This window comes from Symphodus melops (assembly GCF_947650265.1).
Source record: "Symphodus melops genome assembly, chromosome: 12".
Classification (NCBI taxonomy): domain Eukaryota; kingdom Metazoa; phylum Chordata; class Actinopteri; order Labriformes; family Labridae; genus Symphodus; species Symphodus melops.
This window is the reverse complement of record NC_136702.1, coordinates 23,631,848-23,649,107: the sequence shown is the minus strand read 5'-3', so window position 1 is coordinate 23,649,107 and position 17,260 is coordinate 23,631,848. Positions and strand designations below refer to the sequence as shown.

General features: G+C 45.6%; 3 protein-coding genes across 3 annotated transcripts in view; all 3 read right to left on the bottom strand.

Annotated features, from left to right (window-relative positions):
• clasp1a (cytoplasmic linker associated protein 1a) overlaps positions 1–8,189 on the bottom strand; it is a gene marked incomplete at its 3' end in the record, with an annotated part of 57,474 nt that extends 49,285 nt beyond the window's left edge. The window contains 2 exon segments of the mRNA XM_079357994.1: positions 4,098–4,787; positions 7,970–8,189. Coding sequence (XP_079214120.1) covers positions 4,098–4,295 — 198 coding nt within the window. The 5' untranslated portion in view covers positions 4,296–4,787; positions 7,970–8,189.
• Positions 8,190–9,462: 1,273 nt separating this feature from the next.
• On the bottom strand, positions 9,463–12,607 carry nifk (nucleolar protein interacting with the FHA domain of MKI67). The gene is made up of 6 exons (XM_079358357.1): positions 12,336–12,607; positions 11,520–11,648; positions 11,071–11,179; positions 10,591–10,802; positions 10,330–10,392; positions 9,463–10,070 (listed from the first exon to the last, which is right to left on the bottom strand). Exons 1-6 carry the CDS (start codon positions 12,456–12,458, stop codon positions 9,882–9,884), a joined length of 825 nt encoding a protein of 274 aa, XP_079214483.1. The 5' UTR covers positions 12,459–12,607; the 3' UTR covers positions 9,463–9,881.
• A 703-nt stretch (positions 12,608–13,310) lies between these two features.
• Positions 13,311–17,084, bottom strand: LOC306832617 (dynein regulatory complex subunit 4-like). The gene is made up of 10 exons (XM_079357436.1): positions 16,938–17,084; positions 16,346–16,426; positions 15,627–15,824; positions 15,352–15,552; positions 15,180–15,234; positions 14,898–15,091; positions 14,402–14,578; positions 14,185–14,265; positions 13,892–14,101; positions 13,311–13,468 (listed from the first exon to the last, which is right to left on the bottom strand). The coding sequence occupies exons 1-10, from the start codon at positions 16,938–16,940 to the stop codon at positions 13,430–13,432; spliced, it is 1,239 nt and encodes a 412-aa protein (XP_079213562.1). The 5' UTR covers positions 16,941–17,084; the 3' UTR covers positions 13,311–13,429.
• Between the last annotated feature and the right edge of the window lie 176 nt (positions 17,085–17,260).

Genomic DNA, 17,260 nt, shown 5'->3' with positions numbered 1-17,260 from the left:
CTGACAGCACCATCACAGGAGGCACCGGCTCGTCTGAGCCATCGCTCCGGGGCTCGTCAGTCCGGAAACCAGTCCTGCCAGCCTGCATCCATTTAGTCAGCAAAGCAGCTCCGCTCAGGGAGAGGTGGTGGGGGGGGGGGATGATGATGGAGGAGCGCGGCGCTGTGATAGATGGTTACTGACAGGAGCCTAACGGGTCTCCTGTGAGAGAGCTGGAGTACAAATCACTGATCCTGATTCTTTAAGGGGGATTTGTGGAGAGAAGAATCGTGTTGAAAGGACGGAGAAAACAAAGAGCGGCACACCTCTGCACGTAGCCAATCATCAGGGAGCTGAAACTGCTGCTGGGTGCCACCTGGACACACCCAGAGGAGGTTATAGCTGTGACACGAGAGCGTCAGACGGACGCCACACGTGACTCTGTCCATGTCAGCTTTCAAATGAATGAATCATTAAATGACTGGAGCAAACAGCCTGGGAACAGTGATCACTTCCTGCTTTAGTATCAGACATGAAGAATCGTCTTGTGCCTCACATCAGTGCTTCAGTCTGCAGCCTTGAAGGTGAAGGCAGCAGCATTTTGTCTGTACAGGCAGGGAGCGTCCTTCTGGTGGCGAGAAGCCCAGGAGGAGGAGCCTAGTCTGAATGTTGTGTTTACAAGCTAACGCACGTCACCTCTGACTCCGCCTTTAAAAGACCCAACCTCTCCTCCAGGCCTTTTACCTGCGTCACTTTGGGAACGATCATTTGCATGTTTTATTATCCGTTGATGCTTGCTTGTCACTTCGGACATCAAACCCTCTACGTTGACCGCCGGAGCTCCAACCCCCCCGCCCCCCCCCCCCCCCCCCCCCCCCAGCAGAATGCAGCGTGACGAACACGGAGGTTCAGCTGTCACTGAGCGGCTGCTTCTCATTGGCTGACAACCAGGCGTACTGCGTGTGTATGAACCCAGTGTTGAGGGATTTTTCTGGGATTCAGTTGCAATAATTTGGCTGAAAGAAAATCCGAACTCTTCTGTTGAGCTTCCTGCTTTGTTCATGAAGAACTCCTAACATGCTTTTTCAAACGTTCCCTTTTTGGCTCCTCAGAGGCATCGGAGCCCATCGTGCGGTGAACTGTTCTTGGCAGGAGGCGACCGTAACAGTGCAATGTGAAAGATACAAATCTGCAGTTTCATCCCTCAAAAGATCATTTCAGCAAACAGCTCAGCAGGACCAGGCTGTGAACCTGACACTAACCAAACATGCACGCTCACAAACATACCGTCGTGGTTACGTTGTGACCTCACAAAGATCACCAATCATCCCCACACTAGATATGCACATTCAAAAGTTCCACATCATGCACTTATCCTCGGAGCAGAAAAAAGGAGCGACCTCCATCCAGCCTTTTGTAATGCCAGGGTTGCCATAGAAACAAACGTGTGCATTAAGAAAAGAGAATCCCTCTCTGGATACACGCCGTACACACACACACACACACACACACACACACGAGGTGGAGTTGCAGACTGAACGTGTGTTATCTAAACACAAAAGGATCCAGCAGCAGAGCAGACAGTCTGACGTTGAAGACTGTGAAGCTCTTTTTTCTTTTTTCTTTTTTCGACAGTCGCCTGAAGCTCCATTTATGGCGAACGAATCTATCGCCCGCTCTCCTTCTTTCTCTCTCTCAGACTAAATAGTTTCCACATTAGTAGCCAAGTGATCAGCAGCGAGGCTTGTGCTGAGCGAACCGCTTCGGCTGGGATAACCAACAACACGAGCAGTGTCGACCTACGTGTCAGCAGAGATGTGTTATTGTGTCATAATCAGACAGAACCAATCAACACCTGCTGCTGATGAGTCCTGACCTCAAACGATGCCATGAACTGTATAAAAACAAACATGTAGCCTTGAAGCTTCTGGAGCAACACCAAAGAAAAAAGGAGCACAAAATGACATTTATGCAAAGAGCCAGCAGGGGGCGACTACACAATCTGCAAAAAGAAAAATGTACGTCGTCGTGATCTGAATACGACGTTCAAACCGTCAGAACTGTTCGATTTATTTCTGCCACAGCTGGAGCGATATCACTTCTTTAAAGATGTTCATTGAAAGGTCGAAATAATCAAAAGGGGAGTTCACCAGAGGTGGGGGAAAAAATCTTAATTTCTGAGATTTTAAATAGATCAGTCACTCCCTGCTAAGTGCTAATGCTAGCTCTTTAACTCAGTAGAACGACAAATGGAGCAGCCAGAAATTCAGCCAATCACAGACGACTGAAGGAGATCCATTCAAACTTTGAATCCAGAATTATTTTGAATGAAAAACAGACTCTCAAAGATTCCCGGCCGTAGAGTTCATATTTATGTGGCAGCTTGTCTTCATTGATGAGAACGTAGCCATGTGCGTGACGCAGCAGATCTTCCCATCTGACGGGAGATTCGTGATGAATCCATTCGTCAGAGCAGTGATGATGCAACGCCCTTATAAGGACGTTTATTCTTTTACATTCAGTTGAAAATAGACCACAAAGAAAGACAACATTGTGTTGTCCTAGAACACGGTGAGGCGTTCAAGGTTCATTTAAAAAGTTGGAATATTTGCTTAGAGCCTGTTTGATAAGAGCAGAATGATTCTCCTCCTTAGTTTGCCAAACTTTTGAAACAAAGCTAGCACTAGCGTTAGCTGATGACTTGCATTAACGAGCCCGTCCGTCCTACAGCTCCGCCCCCTCGTGGTCACGTTATAAAAACCAGACTTTAAAACACCAGACCTCAAACCAACGTTGACGTCAGGCTGGCTACGTCCATTTCTTTATGGAAGAGGCATCATGGGAATTATCAGACGGGTAAATAAATATTCAATATGGACCCAAAACAATCTTTGTTTTTCAACCAAACTCCTTTAAGTACCTGATGACATCACCAGGTCAGAGCCAATGAGAGCTCTCGGCATGTGTGCAATAAAAACACATTTTAAACGTCTTCCTGCCCTCTCATCAACATTTCTCTCAGACTCGAGCAAAAACAAAGAAAAACACCACACATTGTAATTTGCAACACATAAAACAAAAAAAAAAGCGACCATCCCAGCACGACCCAGCAGCAAAGAGCGCGCCCAGCACGCGGCGAGAGGCCTTCACCGCCCTCCCCGTGTCTCCGTATGTAGGCCATGGAGCTGGGCTTTGTTCAGGCACATATCTCTGACATTTTCAGGCCCACGTAGAGCAGCACATTCTGACATGAAACCAGAGCTCGGGGTAAACAAAGTGTTCTTACTCTCAGCACAGAGAATGAAAGCCGCGGTCGGGCAGCCAGGGGAAACTGCTGATGTAATCAAACTTCAGGGTCAAATCAAACGCCGCCCTGGATTGAACTCCAAAATAACGCACAATCAATCACAGAAGAAGAATGGGGGGCCGGCTGACTGGTGGAGGGGGACAATGATGCTGTGTGCTGCTGCCTGCCCCACAATACTGTGTGCACAGAAAAGATGGAAATTCATTCTTACAGAAACTAGAGGAAGGACTTTATGTGGAGCAGAAAAAGCTTTCTTTCACACTCAAAGCAGTGAGTGTAAATTAAAACCAAACCACGACTATATAAACTTTACAATCAGCCAGAGGTATTCAGCAGGAAATTCAGATTTGTCCGTCTATATATACGTTTACTGTGGTGCGTTTTTATGAAGTGTGGGCTCTAAATGACTCATCATGTCATGTTAGTTATCTTCAGCCTGCTGACTCTAAACTGGTTGTACTGGTGCAGAGTGGAAACGCAGCTGATGGCAGGAAGTTTCAACACCTATTTTTTGTTATCCAAAGAAACACTTTGCTCTCACAGAGAGAATCCATCATTAGTTTGTTCGGGCCGTGTTTCACCTGGACTTCCCTTTGATTTGCTCTGAACCTTTAATCGAACATTTAGAGACCTAAGTGTTGAACGTGCTGCCATCGCTCCTTCTTCATTTCATCCACAACTTGAGTTGATTCAAACGTCACACCGAGATGCCTGAGTCGTCGAAAACAGAATTCAAACAGGAAATGCTTCATTTGCATGGTGGTAGTTTAGGCTCAAACCCCTGTGGACCCACAATCCCCTTGGGCTTTACCTTGAAGTTGCTGGAGTTGACCCAGGTGCTGGCGACGCCGTCCATCATCTTGTCCAGCGTGGTCTGATCTTGCTCCAGGTCGGGGGACTTCTCTTTGTCCGAAATGTAATCGATGATCTCCTGCCCCACCTGCAGCCTTCGACCCATGTCCTTCTGCAGGACCTGGGCCAGGCAGTTCTCCATGCTGGGCTCCATCATCCCGCCCTCTGACAAGCCGCCCACCGTTCAAGGCAGCAGGAATGACAGCTCAACAGAAGGAGCCCCACTTAGCACGTGTGTGGCAGAGTGACCCAGAAAACAGGAGATAAAAGACGGAGACAATCGCACACCGCCTGCTCGTATTTTTACCCCCGAGGACAGGCCTTGTGTTCGTGCTAGCTGTAGCTCGCTAGCAAGCTCGTGGCTGTGCCCTGGAGACGGATGGAGCAGGGCTTGGGGAATGGCAGCAATGCAGCATGTGTGTGTCTGGACAGCAGCTGGGGAAAGTTTACCGCTCCCTCCCACTTGAGTTTTTTCCCACTTCTTCTTCTTCTTCTTCTTCTTCTTCTGTTGAAGGAGCCGGAGCCAAACCGCTACAGCAGGGTAGTGGAGATGGTTTTGGCGAGCAGCGGGCGAGACAGGAAATAGAGATGGATGGAGAGAGCTGACTTAGAGCTCCAGGTTTTGTCCCGGGATCTCGCCTGGAGAGCCCTGAAAGAGAGCAGGCGATAAGACAGAGTCAGTTTACTGTGCAGTCAGTGTGTCAGGGACAGAAGAGGCAACCAAAAAGACATCCAAGCTAAAGCATTGAATCAAAGACAGCTTTGTGTCTTCTCATTAGTGTTTGCTTCTCAGTATATGATCAGCTTTTAGAAGCTGTCTAATAGAGTCTCTGTGGCGTTAAAGGCTGCACTAACAAACATGTAATCTTTGAGAAAGGATAACTTTGATTTTAACACGACACAAGTGTGTCTACGTTTCATGTCCACAGAGGAAAGACAAACCTTGATATCTGAGTACACACTGAGAAGTGACGGGATTGGTTCGCTTTGTTTTTCTAACCGACTCATCATCAAACTAAAACCTTAGCCGTGTGCTGGTCCAGCTGCTTCACAGTGTGGCCGTTTGCTGGTGACGAGCCCCCCCCCCCATCCCCATGTACGGACCCTGCAGTCTTCAAAGTGACAGCCTGGGTTCCAGACTCTGTCCGCTGTCCTGAGCACACTGGACTCTACCTTCAGTCATGTGCTCACTTTCAAACAGACTTTACTCTCTGTGGAGAATAAAAGCGTTCACTTTGTCTTGTTTTATTCCAGTGATACTTGTACCTGGCACAAAGCAGGAAGTGGGTTTTCCCAATAACAACCTCGAGCATGACCAATAGGTTCAACATGAACCGACGACCAACAGGACACCTTTAAGGTAACTCCAAAACAAACCATGTAGCATCTACAAATGTCCCACTTTCAACCCTTTATATACAATCAGCTAAGAGTTCATAACTAATGCAGCTAGTTCTATCAGCACGTATTGAAGATAAATGGGTCGGGCTCTGTTCTCCGCTGCCTCCTCGATCTTACAGGAAGTTTGACCAAACATGAGCTTCTGGTTTGAGATCATTTACGAGAGGGGAACAAATGGATATCATGTTTCTGAAAACTTCTGGAACAAATCGATTTTCACAAATGATTCTGCAACAAAAACACAAAACAACAAACTGACCCCGACGCCCCCCCCCCGAAGGACCAGCAGCACCATGGAGACACGGGGGGGTGAAGGGTTAAACTTCAGCAGTCAACTCCAAAACAAACATGGAGGTCAGTGTGGGGACTGTTTGTTCCAGCTCTGCACTGTTCAGTCAGACGCTGAGGGTTAACCCGAGGCTCCTGTGTGACAACGAGATGAGATCGAGCAGAAAGGAATGCTCAAACAACATCTCTATCAGATGTGAGAAAATCAAACCTGCGATCCCTCACTGTGAAGACTTTCTCTTAATGCACGTGTTGAACACAACCAGGACCAGGAAGGACTACAGAATGTCCAAGAGGACGATTCTGTCTCTGGGAGGACTTCTACGTTCAAAGACAAACAAATGAGCAGATAAAACAGGAAGTGCATGTGTGCATGGAGATTGAGGTTCATTTAGCGTGTTCATGGGTTGGATGGGGGGGGGGGGGGGGTGATGATGTCAGTCACTCAAACCAGACTTAAGACCACGTCGATTTTCAGTGTTGAGAAACTGGGGACAAAAGTGGTGGAGCGGATTAGTGCATTCCTCGCTCATGTTTGAGAGGGGGGGGGGGCGAGGTCGAGGTTCAGTTTGAGCAGGATATGGTCATTTTTTAAGGTTAGGCGCGTGTCCCGGAGTCTAAGTCTATGTGGGGACCAAACGGGATGAAAGTGATGAAGGTGTTTTCACGCTCACACCTCCTGATGTTTCCAGGAGGAGCTGCACAACACAAACAGCCCAATCAGAACGCAGCAGGAGATTCTCCGGTAGAATTCAGCTCGAGCCAATCGGAGGAGGAGGAGGCGTGACGTTACTGTTACTGCTGCACGGTGCATCGAGTGTGTGCACGTCATCGACCTGCTGCATTCTGTTTCCTGTTCCTCAGGATGTTGGAGCTTCACCGAGCCTTGACAGGAAGTCAGATATTCTCATGACAGCAGAGGAAGTCACCTGACGCGGATCTGTTTCCAGATCGGCTCACACTGGTATGCTTACAGGCTCGGGGCCGCCTCCCTCTGGAGACCCCCCAGGGAACAGACCTCATGGGGGGGGTCGATGGACGGATTATAAATCCCTCCTGGTCTGGGATCCCCCAGGAGGAGCTGGACACTAACCTGCTAAGCCTGCACGCCACCTCGTCCCGCGTCGTGGCGTTGAGAAAGCGTGCAAGCATCTCTCTCTTTCTGCCTGTTGTTTTCAAGATGTCTGCAGCTCTACGTGATGTGGATCTAACCACACCTCTTCAGTACCAGCAATAAATAACAGAGACAGTTTCACTGGAGGACCGAACAAGGGGAAAGGTGTGACTTTTACTCCTCTACATCGTTCTTTTGACTCCACTAAAACAATATAAACGTTCTCTTTACTCTTCCTGTGAAGTCAGCTGACTTCTTCTTCTTTTGTTATGAAATCTGATCCCAGAGACAGTAAACTTCGTGTACTTCTATATGTGCTTGGTCTCAGTGGGAGGGATACGGAGTGGATGACCATCCTCCACCTGAGCGGATGTTTGAAATGTTAACATGTAAAGTCTGGAGGTTTATAAAGAACTGTTAAATTCATATTTTTAAAAGAATCAAGTGAACAACTCTGACTTGTATAGTTATCATGTGAGTAATGACATTAACATGCTCAGGAGATCACACCTCCTCTGTCTACATGTCACTGCTGTCTTCTATTATGGACTTTTTCTCACCTTGGTTAAACCAGTCTTCTTGAGTCACTGATTTACTGGATGTATGACACACACATAAACACACACACACACACACACACACATAAACACACACACACATAAACACACACACACACACACACACACACACACCCCTCTCCTGTTTTTTTCCTGCTGTTAGCTGAGCTGCAGCTAGCTCCCAGTCTGACCATCACAGCTGAAAACGAAGGAGTCCATAGAAACACTGCTGACCTCCAACCCAAGCCTGTTCTCTGCCTGCACGGACACACACACACACACACACACACACGCACACACACACACACACACGTGTACTCCTTTTCCTCCCATTGCAGCAGACAGACTAGGTGTGTGAGGAATACAAGCTAAAGCTAGCCTGTAGCAGTGAACAGACAGACAGACAGACAGGCTGGCAGCACAAAGGAGAGAATGTGAGCATGAAGCTCCAGCCTCCATGTTTCTACTCACCATATCCTGCACACACTCGGCACCGTGTCAGCTCCTGCTGTGTGTTTAAAGTGTTCGGCCTTAGAAATGAGCCCAGTCTTTCTCTTTCTCTCACTCTCTCTCTCTCTCTCTCTCTCTCTCTCTCCACCCGGAATGCTGCCTGCAGGACAAGAATGGGATCGTCGCGCGCATGCGCAGTGGATCCAGGGATGATGTTGGCACTTGGAAAACTGTCGCATGGCAAAAATCTGCCGGTGTGTCTATGGGTGTGTTTACTGAGTGTCTAGCGACATCTACTGGACACACAGGGTCAGTGTTTTATGAACACACACTCACAGAGGATCCATGTTTCCTCCTCTCATGACTGCAGCAGACAAACGTGCATGAGTTCACATCAAATAAGAAGATACAGGAAAGAAAAAGGTACTATGTACTTACAACTATTATAATCACGTATTAAGTCAACTACACACCAATTAAGATCTTCACTATACACTAAAAATTATACAGGACACTGAGACATATTTAGAGGCAAGTTGAATTTGCAAAAGGATTTATGTTTTGATGGAGCTGAGGACTGAGGAGTTCAGTCTGTACAGAAAATAGTTGCTTTTATATTTAAAAAATAAGAAGACAATTTAAAGGAAGAATTCAAAGTTTAACTGTTGAGAATAAAGTAACATTATAAGGTCATAGCCTCTTGCTGCAATTGTGCATACCGTCACTAAATAAGGCATTCTTCATATCAGCCAAACCTGCCCTCATCTGACAGTATGAAATGTACAGATGTTGCTTATTACTGTGGCTGTGTTATTCCAGATGTTCTACAGAGAGTGACAGTGAAGGACACAGAAACACAGCACATCTGGACAGCTTGAAAGACGTGGACTTCAGTTTTCTTTATTTCTCTTTAAATTCCAACGTGGACATGCTTGTAAAGTCATTTAGTACAAACACAAACAATGGTAGGAAATGTGTGCACTTTAGGTTCAAAGGTGACTCCTGCTGAAAGCTCCAGGTGAGGAAACAAAGGATCTCACCTGTCATTCTGAACGTGTCATTACTCAGACGGTGAACTCTGCTGCGAGGCCTCAAAAACATGAAATCCAGCCTCTTCTCGTTATAACCTGTCGGTTCACTTCCTGCTTTAACTTTTCAACACCAGCTTACTGTCACTGCATTTATACCTGACGCTCCTCCCTCTTCATCCTCAGGTTTGTTTATTGTAATGTGGGAGAGGAACAGTATTTCATGTGTATCCTCAGATTAAGGATGAAATATCGATAGAGAGAACAGAAATGTGCACACAGGACGGTAAATAATAAATGGACTGGAGTTTATTTTCTTCTCCATAATCTCAATCATACACATTCACACGCCAGCCAAGCAGCAGGAGCATTTCAGGGTTAAGAGTCTTGCCCAAGCTGGGGATCGAACCCTTGACCTTCCGTATCGGAGACGTCTGACTTTGCCCACGGTGATCTGTGTTATAAATCTTCAAGAAAATACTCAAATAAAGTTCTGACATCATTTATTTTTTTAAAGATATTTGACATGTTTCAAAGGTAACCACAGTTTAAAGCTACGTGGTTATGAAGCAAAGACAAGTTATGTTCCCCTGTGTGGTTCAGATATGAGACAGACGCACACGTCTCGGCCGTCCATAACCCAGCTGACTGTGATCACCTGTGAGCAGCTTCGTCAGCGCACACTGATATGATACCCACCACGCTGCGACAGTCCTCTCAAAGAGCTTCTTTAAAAATATAATGTTTGACGTACAGGGAGTTCTGACCACAGTTCACGGCCATCATGTGACCCACATGATCCTGACGAGTGTGTGCGCTCCGTGACAGTCAGAGTGCCACACTACAAAAGTCCACAAATAAAAGTCAAAGATTTTCACATCTTTGCTGCTCAGCAGAGAGTCCTCTCACTCTGACGCTTCCTCTCTGTTAATGTCTGCCTCCTCTTCCTCCTCCTCCTCCTCTTCAGAGGACGACGCCTCGTCGCTCGCCGCAGTCGGCAACTTAATGACGATCTCATCATCTGCGTCGTCGTCGTCCACCGCCATGGACTTCCTCCTCTCCAGGACGGACGGGGTACAGACCGGTGTGTTGTCCTGGAGTCCACAGAGAGAGAGAGAGACGCACAGATTTATTTATCTGGTTGATAAATGTTCCCATGAATGTTTGCAGCGTGGAGTGAAGAGTGTAGGTACATGGGTTTTATCACGCAGCCACCAAAAGACACCCGCGATAAGCTTAATGCACCACGGTACTGTAGGCCCAGATATCTGACCACAGGTCAATGATGAAGACCAGCGGTCATTTTCAGTCTGAGCCCGAGCTAAACGTCATCTCAAATCGAGTTTCACTTACAGTACTAGACGTCGACGCGTTCAGGGAATCAGAGGACTTTTTCTTGGGAGGCACCTGGGAAGCCTGGAAAAAAGAAAAACGGCACCAAATGACGACGACAGAAACGAGTGTAAATATGATGGGGCGGAGCCTGAGTCCCCCTGACCACAGGCTGAGAGCTGAGGCTCCGCCTCCGATTGTGAACTAATCCATCGACACAAATGAGTGGTCATAAAAAAAGAAAAAAAAAGAAAGAAAAAAAAGGAAAAAGTAAGAACTTACAAATCCAGGGAAGTCGTACTCGATGCCGTGTGCTGCCAGTCGTTTGCGGAGCTTCGATTCTTTCTTCAGCAGTTTTTCCTTCATCTTGCTGATCTGCTCTTCTGAACGCGTCTTGTTGTAGCGATCCACCGCAGGATGCGACGGCTTCTTGAACTCCCTGTTGGAGCCGTCGAACAGCTTCTCGTGCACCTTCTCCGGAGGCATGACGTGACCTGCCCAACACAGAGAGAGAGAGGCAACATTGAGCTCATTCAGGTCCTCGCTAAATTACACATTTTAAAAGTCTAAAGGGACGGAAAAAAAACATCCTGTGCACACAGAGAGCATCACATTTTTTAAAGATTCAGAGAAGAAACGAGGCAGGAAACAAATACTTTTGACTGAAACATCTTTACTGAATTCAGGGATGCACTATTGGACTTGTGTGTAAGCTTCCTTCATAGGACTGGAGCCACTTGAGGACAAACGAGGAATACTCACACTTGATCAGTCTCTCTCCCATCAGGTAATTGTTCATGGTCTCTGCCACGATTTTGGCCACTTCATCGCAGTCAAACTCGACAAATGCATAACCTTTGCTTCCACCTGTCTGAGACGTAAAGGGATGAGAGAACATGGGTGAACACCACTCATCTGTATTTCATTAAAGTGCATCTTTGTTTTGTTGTTTGTTTGTTGGCACATGGGTTTTATCGCTCTGCTAATGGAGAGCAGGTGATAAGCTTAACGTGCCGCAGTGCTTTAGGCTCAGTTATCTGACCTCAGACCACAGTCACACACCTGAGATCATTTTCAGTCCGAGCACAAATTCAGATCACTTAAAAAAAAAAACTCAGCAGATCATGTTCGTTCTTATCAAACTACCGATTTCTGTTCATTTAAAATCTTTGTGAAAATGTTTCTGTTTCTCATTAGGTCATCTGAGCTACCTTTTTACTCCTGGACAGCCGAAGCCTCTGGACTTTCCCAAACTGTTCAAAGTAAGTTTTGAGCTGAGGTTCAAACAGTCCGAGTGGGAGGTGTCCCACATAGATCACTCCTGGAGTCACACTGATCCCCTGTGCACAACACAATTTAAACAAAAAACAGGTCAAAGACAATAAATCACAACTAGAACAACATTATTATTATACCACCTTATATCTTTCCTGCACGTGCAGATTTAACTATAAGCAGTCACGTGATCATTTTAAAAGTGGAATTTTTTAATTATTTTAAACTATCCTGTAAGTCTTCTCTAAAACTGCACATCTCAGAAGAACAAAAACATGTATCCATTAAATACATGTTTATTAACCTGCAGTGTCACTACAGTAATGAGGTGAGATGTTTATATTGTAGTCAGTCCAGTGGTTGCTAGGTAGGTTGCTATAGCACGTTGTCACGGCTCAAAACGTGTCGACAAAGTTTCCTTTCACCACTGCAATATAAATTATCGTTATTAAAAGGCCACCTGTGCCAGGTCTGAATTGTACATAAAAAAATACACTACACTGATGGTATCTAAATAAATTTTTTAAGATCGTTAAATAAAGAGTTAAACGTCAGCAGCTGCTTTTGCTACACTCATAGGGCGCTGGGTACACTGACTAGTTCGACGTCCGGTCACAGATTTTAACGGGTTACGAAACGAAGTGTAACACCATTAAAACATTTTAACCACAATTTAAAAAAAATGACGCAATACTTAATGTCGTCAGCAATAATAAAAAAAAATATTTCTCAAGGCCAAGATTGAAGCTTACCTTGCGTGATTTGTTCTTCTTCGCATCTTGAACCTTCTTCTTGAACTCAGACTCTTGTTTGGGGTTCAAAGCCAGCAGCTCCTTCGCCGGCTTAGACGCAGATTCAGATTTACTTTCAGTCATTTCGATTAATCGACGAAGGGAGACATAAACTGTTTCATGAAAATAACACCGTCAACCAACTCCGCACAAACCACGTTTGCTGTCTTCTTCTTCTTCCTCCGGCTGCCCATGTGGTCACAACGTGACAACCGAGGAAGAGCCGGGGGAAGGTTCGCCTGAGTGTTATATATCCACAGCGCCCCCCATAGGCCAGGAATACTCATTGCATTTTAAATTACGTTTCCTAGTTTCTCCTAATTAAATTCTTTCTTTTTTTAAGTATCATTTTCTCAGGATTTATACATTTTTAATGTAATATTGACTCACTATAGTTCAGTCTATAACAATCATGTTTATAGCCGCGGGCCTGAGTGTTTTGTGATTTACTGAGTAAAAAAGATTTTTTTCGAAGCATGTTTTTTCTTTAAATGTTTTTCCATCAATAAACAAATGTTTTCTTTGTTTCATTGCATCACTTAATACTTTTTGTTGTTATTTTTATTAATAAATTAAAAGTTTCTAACATATTTGTGAGAAATATCTTCTTATTAGATAAGGTCATTCAGGAGCAGAATCTAAAGTTAGAAGGAGGACATACTGGCTGCTGCTTTGTTGTCAGAGAAGCTTCAACACAGCAGGTTTCCTTCATGTCTGATCACAGAGGCAGAGAGCAGCTCACTCTCTACACATCTTAAAGACTATCTCACCTCCACACTGCAGGTTTGTACGCCCCTCTGTTTAATTCAAGTGCTAATAATAGACAGAAACACATGAATAATGTCTCATTAAGATGATCAGGTTTTGAGTTCCTGGAGGATCGTCAGTGTTCCCTTCATGCATCATGTCCTGAAAACATGCTGAACGACTTTCTGAGAGAGTTTCAAATCAAATGTTTTATTGTTAAAATGTTTCTCATTTCTGCCTGTAGAGGGCAGTGTGAGCTCAGAGTTTGAAGGATGAACTTCCTCTCAGTGTCACGGCTGCTTCACAGTTCAGTCCTCCCTGGTATTCTGACTGCGGACCAGATTTACCTGAGAGCAGAAAGTCTGATAAGAAAAGCAGAATATGGAGTCTCGTACACACGTCCCCTCTGTCGTCTAGTAAGCACGAGCAGCTACATCATCACAAATACTCTCTCAGCAGGAGGTCTGCAGGTATTCTTTCACGACTGGAGTGGGAAAACAGAACAAACAGGCATGCCGGCTGTTGCCGTGGTGATTTCAGACACTGTCTTTCAATTTTCATGCAGACAGAATTTGCAAAAAAAAGCCCTTAAGTCGACCAATCGGCACCAAGGTCCTGCTCTCACTGTGCAAGTGTTTGCAGTCGCGAGCAGCTGATTGGCTGGTGGCGCTCAGTGTAAACTGCACCAACCACGCGTCTGGAATCAGAAAACATCTGCTTCTCCAGATGTTTCTTTTCATCATAAAACAACCGAGTGAATTCAAACCAACCTCCCCTTGGTGCATCAGCCCTCGCAGGGCGGTTCGGTCCATGTGGGAGGCCGAGAGCACCGTGTCGATCTGAGCCTGAGTCTCCTCCACAAGCTCCGTCAGGCCTTTCACAGTCTCCTCCAGCCGCTGGTCTTTCAGACGTCCCCACTGCTGCACGTCCTGAAGCTTCTGGGGAAAAGTCTCTTCCAGCTCGTCCTTCTCCGCCTGAGCCTGTGTGACACGAAGACAGGAGCAAATCAAGCCAAACACCCGCAGCTTCATAAAGCTGAGTGACACTCGCTGTCGTCTTTTACCTCCTTTGATTTCTGCTTCAGCTCCTCGTTGTCCTGCTTCACTTTGCTCAGCTTCTTCAGTACGCGCTTCTCGAAGTCATCCTGTCAAAAACAGCCTCACTGAATCAGCCTGTGGCCACCAACACGTGTGACACAACACATGCAACACTTTCCTGATTTTGTGGAGCAAATGAATCCTCAGCATGAGCACAAAAAGTCAATCAATCAAATAAATCACCTTTCTCTTGGGGAACAACATTTCTTTCTTGGTCATTTTTTTCTCGATGGCTGCCTCCTTGGCCGTGGCTTCGGAGAGAAGCTCACCGAGACGTTTGTTCTCCTTCCGAACGGCGAGCTTTTCCTTCGCCCCCGCCTTTTTCTTGGCCTTCAGTTGTTCTGTTTCTCGCTCGTTCGCCTGAAACGAGAAAACCTCCTCCTCACTCCGTGTCTGAGCGGGAAACAAACGATCTCAAATAAACGCGTGCAGGGAGAAGTAAAGGAGCGGTGTCGCTCATACAGACTGTCGTCATAGAGACAGGACAAGCCGTGAACTTCTGCTCCGCACGCCAACGCTTCATGTCAGCGCTCCTGAGCGCACGACCAGCGCCTTTCTACCTTGTAAGAAGTCCAGGTGGTCACGGGACATTTCAACAAGCGTCTTTAAACTATTGGATGGACCTGATGAACGATGGGATTGTTGTGAGGAGGTTTTGGCGTCTGTGTGATGTTCATACCTCGAGATCTTTGTCCGTGACCTCTCCCTCCATGATGATATGATGGATCTTGGCCATAGCTTCTCTGTGGTCTTCTGAAAGGTCGGAGATGTGGCGCTTAAAATGAGCTTCTCTCTCGGTGACGTGTTGCTTGTTCCGATTGTCCATCTCTTGATGAAACAGCTCCAGCTTTTCGTCATACGAGGCTTCAGCGTCTGCGTGCAGAACAAAAAAGAAGTGACTGTGGTCCTGTTGGATCACGAGGGAGCGGGATGTGGCTCGCCGTCAGAACTCCATGCTTACCCTTTAGTTTCTTCTCCCAGCAGCTCCGTGTTCGGGTCACTTCTTCATCGTGGTTCTGCTCGGGGAGAGAAAAGTCGTGTTTGCAGCGCTGCGGCGTGAAACGTCTCACGCCGCAGGAATGCAGAGAGAGAGTATGTTTGGACATATGTGTTGATATGTTTGGACTACGAACCAGCTGGAGCTCCTTGATGACATCGGTGATGTCGCGCTCCTCCGTGTCCAACGCCGTGTTTCTCATCGCCTGGTGCAGATCAGTCTCCACTTGTTGGTGGTCTTCGTGCACAGCATCAGTGGAGGCCGAAGCTTCTGCCTTTAACTCAGACACGGTGTTCTGATGTTCACACAGCAGGTGCTTCATTTTCTGCCTGTACACCTGGAGAGGACAACATCATCAAACGTTTCATATTTCCTGTCCATGTCAGATGATCGCGGTCGTCAGTAACTCACCTTGATCTCTACTTGGTGCTGCCCCTCGTCCTCCTCTATCTCCTTCTCTGTGTTCCTCAGCTCAGCCGTGGCCACCTCCAGCTTTCTCTCTGTCATCTCCCGAAAGCTGCAGATCTGGTCCCTCTCCCGCTGAAAGTAGTTCCTCTCCTCCCGCTCTCGATCCAGCTCCTCTCGCAGGCGCACAATGTGCTCCTCCATCTGATATACACAGTTCAGCCCTTCAGCATCTGATATATGCTTTATTTATGAATTATACAATCATTTGGACAGACACACCTCACTGTTACGACGGGAGGAAGCAAACATTCTTCAGTTTATCCCAACAAATACTATGAAGAAAACCTTAAAGTATGCCCTTCTCTCAGACTCTGCTACTCTCTCATCTGTCTCATGTTCATTCTATTTAGAGTTATATTCCTGCACTGGTCACGTACATTTTGTTTGTTGGTATAGGTCACATTTGTAATGTTTGTTTTAATTCTTTGTATTCAGGTTGACAGTGTGTATGGGAGTAAGGAGGACAGACAGCGGGTGTTTTTGTGGCATTTCAGCTGTCAGTCTTTGAATTTCACTCAGGATCAATCAGGATTGTCTTCTTGTTTTTTCCCATAAATAAAAAGCGTTATTATACAAAAATATAGATCAATGTGCATTTTAGCTGTAATATCATCTTTTCCTTTGAATTGCTGTGTTGCTGAAATGTGCAGAATATGTGTAACCTGCTCTCTGCTCAGCTCGTCCTTGGTCAGCCCGTCGATCATGAAGGGCGTCTTGGCCTTTGGAGGCTTCTTTTTGGGTGGCTGTTCAATAAAAACATGTCTCCATGAGAGCTTTTTTTTTTTTTTTTATAATCAAAATCTGACTATTACAAAGATCACAGTTTACATCGAAAGTTACAGACCGAGCTTGACTTAACAAGACTTAATACACGAACAAACAAACAAACAAAAAAAAAACAAGAACCATGAACAAATAGAACAAATAGAACTTAAAACACAAATATCTGAGGTCTAAGATGGAAGCAATGACTTTAAACTTTTTCAGCAGCTCGTTTAGTTCTAATCTTTTTAATTGATTTTTGTAAATTTGTTAATTCATTCATGAAAATGAGAAAAAGTAGTTTGACTTTTAGAAATCTGCTTTTATGAATGTATTGTTTGGCCAAGATAATTAGACTCTCCATGAGAGTTCAACATGAGCATGTTGTTTCAGTGTCTCTTTAATGAGATCATGACAGAGAGGAACAAACACGGCAACATTTATAAAGATGATCCTAATCAATAAAATAATCAATATGAAAGCTTGACTCACCATGGTGTGTTGTGCGGAGATAACGGGGACAGATAGTCGGGGAAGGTGTCGCTCTTTTCAGTCAGCTTGAACGAGAATGAATGAACCATTCAAAAAGTTCACTTCTGTCGCGAGTCTGCGGTTTGAAAACATGCGCTGCCATGGCAACGCAAGCACGCGGTTGCTACGCGACGAAAAAGGAGCGACTTTTTTTTTTCTTCTAAACGTTTTTTTAATCATCCTGAAATTATTAAGAGACTTAAAAACAGCAGATGAATATAATGTAAAAGTTATATTAAAATATTGAAGTGTAGAAATTCATGCTCTTTTTATTTTATAATAAG

Bases quoted from the DNA above. Each gene is read 5' to 3' on its own strand.
- nifk (XM_079358357.1), bottom strand. From the start codon at position 12,458: ATGACTGAAAGTAAATCTGAATCTGCGTCTAAGCCGGCGAAGGAGCTG. The intron at 10,803-11,070 runs GTGAGTATTCCT...TGTGTTGGGCAG, and splicing joins GGGAGAGAGACTGATCAAGT to GTCACGTCATGCCTCCGGAG. The intron at 10,071-10,329 runs GTAAGTGAAACT...TGTGGACTCCAG, and splicing joins ACGCGTCGACGTCTAGTACT to GACAACACACCGGTCTGTAC.
- LOC306832617 (XM_079357436.1), bottom strand. The intron at 15,235-15,351 runs GTTCGTAGTCCA...CTCCCCGAGCAG, and splicing joins TCATCAAGGAGCTCCAGCTG to AACCACGATGAAGAAGTGAC. The intron at 14,579-14,897 runs GTATGAACATCA...TTCTCGTTTCAG, and splicing joins TCACGGACAAAGATCTCGAG to GCGAACGAGCGAGAAACAGA.